General features: G+C 38.5%; 1 protein-coding gene across 1 annotated transcript in view; it reads left to right on the top strand.

Annotated features, from left to right (window-relative positions):
- The first annotated feature begins 379 nt into the window (after positions 1 to 379).
- Positions 380 to 5,693, top strand: part of LOC102845240 (olfactory receptor 7A17-like) — a 27,522-nt gene continuing 22,208 nt past the window's right edge. The window contains exon 1 of the mRNA XM_006898353.1: positions 380 to 873. Coding sequence (XP_006898415.1) covers positions 380 to 873 — 494 coding nt within the window. The remainder of the gene's footprint in view (positions 874 to 5,693) is intronic.

Genomic DNA, 5,693 nt, shown 5'->3' with positions numbered 1-5,693 from the left:
AGGTATGGAGCTAGGACGCATCCCCGGCGTACACCCTTCCCAGTCAGATACTTCTCTAAATAAAATAAAAAATAGCATAAAATAATTCTTAAAATAATCACTTAATAACATAACAAAATCTCAAGAGGTTTGTACAGAAATAGATTACCTTCTGAAAAAGTTGACATTAGAGAGGTAAGAAAGTTAGTTTCTGGGGCAAGGAGAAGGCACAGCAAATTTGCAATCCATAAAATTCCCAGTTAAAAGCTCTAGATTTAGACAACTTGCAAGAATTAGTTAAAAATTACTTTTAATATAAACAACCGCCTGTTAGGTTGTTCAGTGCTTATGGCTCAGTTTGTGTTGCTTCTTTCTCTTTTCCAGTAGTTTCAGCAGCTGCATGGAACCAGAAAATCAAACACAAGTTTTGGAATTTATTCTTCTGGGGCTCTCAGGAGAGGCAGACCTGCAGCCCCTCCTCTTCGGGCTCTTCCTGTCCATGTACCTGGTCACCTTCACTGGGAACCTGCTTATCATCCTGGCCACCATCACAGACTCCCACCTCCACACACCCATGTACTTCTTTCTGTCCAACCTCTCTTTTGCAGACATCTGTTTTACTTCCACCACTGTCCCAAAGATGCTTGGGAATATTCAGATACAGAACAAAGGTATTACTTACCAAAGCTGCATCACTCAGATGTATTTTTTCATGGTTTTTGGAGACTTGGACAGTTTTCTCTTGACAGTGATGGCCTATGACCGGTTTGTGGCTATCTGCCATCCCCTACGCTACACAGTCATCATGAACCCCAAGGTGTGTGGCCTCCTACTTCTGGTATCCTGGTTACTGAGTTTTCTGGAATCTCTCTTACACTGCTTACTGGTTTTGCGGTTGTCTTTTTGCACAGATCTGGAAATTCCTCACTTTTTCTGTGAACTTAGTCAGGTAATCCAACTTGCTTGCTCTGACACTTTCCTCAATGACTTGGTTCTGTGTTTTGCATCAGGACTTTTGGGTGTTATTCCACTCACTGGGATCCTTTTCTCTTACACTAAGATAGTCTCCTTTATTTTGAGAATTTCATCAGCTGGGGGCAAGTATAAAGCCTTTTCCACATGTGGATCTCACATCTCAGTGGTTTCCTTGTTCTATGGTACAGGTCTTGGAATTTATTTCGGTTCTTCTGCTTCCCAAAACTCCAAGGCCAGTGCAATAGCATCAGTGATGTACACTGTGGTCACGCCCATGCTGAATCCCTTTATCTACAGCCTCAGAAACAATGATATAAAGCAGGCCATAAAAAGACTTTTCAACCAAGAACAAAATTTTGCATAATAGTATCGTTTTGAAGCTCCGCATCAAGAAGACAAAGATTCTTACCACTGGCCCAATTGGCACCACCATGTTATATGGAGATGAGATTGAGGTTGGTAACAATTACAGCTTGCTCAGCTCCACAAACAACACTCTTGGCACCAACAGTGCGGAAATTAAAAGAGAAACTGTAGTGGGAAAATTTGTTGTCAGGAACCTCTCCAGAGTACTGAAAAGCAGAGAGACTAAAGTGTGCTTAATCCAGGCCATGGTCTTCAAAATTACTTGCTATGCATCAGAGAGTTGTACAATGACTAAGGATGACAGAAAAAGAATTGATGCCTTCAAACTGCAGTGCTGGAAAAGAGTTTTGAACATACCATAGACTGCAAAGAAAACAAATAGGTCTATCTTGGACAGGGTGAAACCAAGACTTTCCTTGGAAAATGGGATTTTGAAGCTCCATCACACATACTTTGAGAACACGGCCAGGAGGGACTGATCCGTAGAGAAGGTCATCATGCTCAGAAGGCCAGACGGACAGTACCGGGGAGGAAGACCCATATGTCATAGAAAAATAAAAACTAGGGCAATGGGGACTGCTGTGTCAGGATCAGTGACACTGTCTCAGGACAGGACAGGCATCAGAGATGCTGTATATAGGGTCACTGTGGGTACCAGTTGACTTGACAGCATATAACAACAACAACATGGTAGCCTAGTGGCAAGAATTTGCACAGCAATCCGAAAGGTATGCTTCGGAGGCCACCAGCAGCTCTTTGGAAGAAAGTTGGACAATCTCCACCTTTGCGATTAACTGCCTCCGGAAACCTGCCAGAGGGTCAGCTATGGGTCGGTTCCAACTCGATGGTACACAAGAACAATAACAGCATCACCTCTCTCAAATCAGAAAATTATGAATAATAGAGCTCAAACATAATAAAGACCTTGTCATTACACCTTCATCAATTTATTAATCGAAGTCATTTTCTGTTTTCCTCTACTGGGTTTTATATATTTTATGCAAAAATTGATATATTAATTTCTATTTTGACAGCCTGTTTCTTTTCATCAGTTCTGATGCCCTAGTGGTAAGTAGTTGTGCTGTCAGCCAAAAGGCAAGCAGTTCCAGTCCACCAGCTGCTCTGTGAGAGAAAGATGATCAATCTCCTCCTGTGGGATTTACTGCCTCTGAAAACCAGGTAGAGGGCCACTGTGAGTTGATTCCAACTCACAAGTGCACGCCAAACTCTGTGTTATTTCTCAAACAGATATAATGCTAAGTATTTTAAGCAAGACGTTTGTAAGCATGTGTTTATTAAATTGTGAGAAACGCCTAATAATATGCCCTTGATGTGTTGGGGATAATTCTCAGGAAAACATTGAAAAGCAGACCAGCTGAGAACATTAATGCTTCTTCTATCATCAGAAAGATGAGGGAATCTAAAACTCCAGTGATATTATTGACTCCAAGAATATGCTGCGTTTCATCATAGTAGGAATATTTTGTTATAATTGTTGACTCTAGTTTCACTGTCCTGCCACATAGGTGCTCCTTTTACAAAGGGCCGGAACATCACTTCTTGGTACACATGATGCTACTGACTGGGAAGTTTGAATTCAGAGATAAGAACATATTCGTTGCATCTTGTTGAAAGGGAAGAAGACTTGAAGATTTATTGATGAAGATCAAGGACTATAGTCTTCAGTATGGATTACTCCTCAACGTAAAGAAGAGTCTTCACAGCTGAGACAACAAGCAACATCATAAAAAATGTATAAATATTGACATTGTCAAGGACTTAATTTACTTGATTGAACACTGGACCATTGAAGATTAAGATGTGGTAACTCTAGTGAGTAGATTTTCCCCATCCTTAAGCATTGTATTTGTAGTTTGAAGTGAGTTGTAGTTGTTTTTCTATAGACTTTTAAACATTTTCTTTAGAAATATGCATTCTTTATTATAAAAAGAACCTAACATTTCTATTCCTTTTTTCTGTTGCCAAGGCCCACTCCAAAATACTAATTAGAAAACATGTCAGTTTAAAGACTCAGGTGCACCTAACTCTTGCCATCATCTTTTCAATTGCTTTATAGACAAGTGAAAGTTGGAAAATGAGAACACACACATACAAAAAATAGCAGCCCCCAAAATGGAATCTGTAGCTATTGATCTCACAAAACATAGACGGCAATAGACTGAAAGCTACAAAGCACTAATATTAAAAATAAAAGAAAAAAGAAATTAATGGCGAGATACACTGTGTTCATAAAACAAGAGTCTATAATTCTGTGGAAGATGTCATTCTTTCCCACCTTGATCATACATTTAATGCACTCCAAATAAAAATACAAGACAGCTATTTCATAGATGTTAACAAAATGACTCTGAAGATTTTATAGAAAGACAAAATATTAAAGGAATCACAAATTACTCATGTAGAACAACAAAATACAAGGAATCATTACTAGTCTTCAAGATAAAATGAAAGTAATGAACAACACATGGATAGTGAAGAATAGATACAGAGGTCATAGGAAAGAGGAGAGAGCCCAGAAAAACATCCATACAGACATAATGAGAACATCTTTGATTGAAAGGTGGGAACAGAACAGAATCAAAAAAGATTAATTAGTGATAAACACACTTTTCAAACTCTTTGACAATGAAGTTGCAGTAATTAGTGTCTCTATAACACAAATTAATCAGAAAGCAGATCATTCACTTTTAACAAAAAATTAACATGAAATACATCATAGGCCTAAAAAGAAAGTTTACAGAGAAAAAAAAAAAGAAAGTTAAAAAATAACAAGGTTTCTAGGAGAAAACAGAATTGCTGTATTGGTGAAGAATATTGGAAACACCATGAACTGTCAAAAGAACAAGCAAATCTACGTGGGAAGAAGTTCAGACAGGGTGTTCCTTAGAAGCAAGGGTGATGAGGGTTGCAGAGTGGAGTATACTCAGGATAGGGGTGGGGCGTGTGGGAGGATTGTAAACCAATGAAGGAGTTTTTCTTTTGCTTTTCAAGGAGAAGAGTAAACTGGGAGGGTGGAGGGGAGAAAAGTATAACAATGAATGAATGGAAATCCAAAATCTTTGTGAATGTTCATTGAGAATAATTTTTTTAAAAAAATAACTTTTAAAAAACCCACAATGAAAAAAAAAAGAAGCAAGGGTGATGAGACTTCATATCATATTTGTTAGACATGTTTTTGGGAGGGACCAGTCCGTGGAAAGAAGACATCCTGGAAAATTGAGAGCAAGAATGGGACGGAAAGATCCTTATTGTTGTTGTATATAATAGCATCAGAATCTGCTCATAGCTGACCCTCCAGTAGGTTTTCAGAGGCAATTAGTCACACAGGAGGAGGCTGCCCATCTTTCTGCCACAGAGCAACTGGTGTCCTCCAACTGCGTGCCTCAAACTGGATTTCAGCTCAGCATCTTACACTAGGACACAAGAGATCATTAGGAGGCGAACTGACACAGTGACTGTAACAATGGCCATACACACAGCTGAGGTGGTGAATATAGCACAGGATTGGGCAGTTTTTGTTCTTCCGTGCATAGTCGCAATGACTTGAAGCCGACTCAACACCACCTAGGGACAACAACACACAGGTTACAAGAAAAAGAGATCATTAGAAGAAAGTTAAACATTGTTCCTGTCAGAATTTGCCACACTCATGGGCTGCTGTTTTCACAACTGTTGGCACAGAATGCCTGGAAAGGTGCTAAGCAAATATATGTAAAAATGTCAAAACACTCTACTATATTTCAGGGACTTTTTCTCCTGATTCATGATTCATTTGGTTACTGAAAATACTTTCATATATTCTAGAGTTCAAATAAAGTAGAATAACTGCTTTTTGTCAATTTTATTCTGAGTCTCTGAGATGAGTTAGGACCCTGGAACTACCTACTGTTTCTGTTTTACTAATTAGTGATTTTCAAAAATGTTTTCTCCCAGCCCCCAACCCAATCTGCAATCATTTCTCATATTTTAATTGCAAATTTCACTGTATTATTTCCTTCTCTTTGATTCCATGTTTCTGTGGTTTTCATAACAACAAGAATTGGTTCCTTTCCTTGAATTAGGAAAACATTTCACAAACTAAGTCTTACACATGGATATCCTCTGTGATAATTCTACTCTGACTCTCCACTAATTTAATTATGAACTTCATAGTCATGAGGTTTTTGGTTGTTATCGGATGTTTTAGTCAACATCCAGCTTTCTGATTCAGAGGAAGCTATTAAAAATACCACAGCTTTAAATGTTTTGTAAAATTCACTTGAAAACCATCTGGTCCAGGGCTTTTCTTGGTTGGAAGTTGTTGTATTGCCTTTTCAATTTCTTCTTTTGTAATGGGTCTGTTCAGATGTTCA

The sequence above is a fragment of the Elephantulus edwardii genome, unplaced genomic scaffold (assembly GCF_000299155.1).
Source record: "Elephantulus edwardii isolate Elephantulus edwardi_28Jun2011 unplaced genomic scaffold, EleEdw1.0 scaffold00226, whole genome shotgun sequence".
In the NCBI taxonomy this organism is placed as follows: Eukaryota; Metazoa; Chordata; class Mammalia; order Macroscelidea; family Macroscelididae; genus Elephantulus; species Elephantulus edwardii.
Note: the sequence above shows the minus strand (reverse complement) of the source record. Positions and strands in the feature narration are given on the sequence as shown.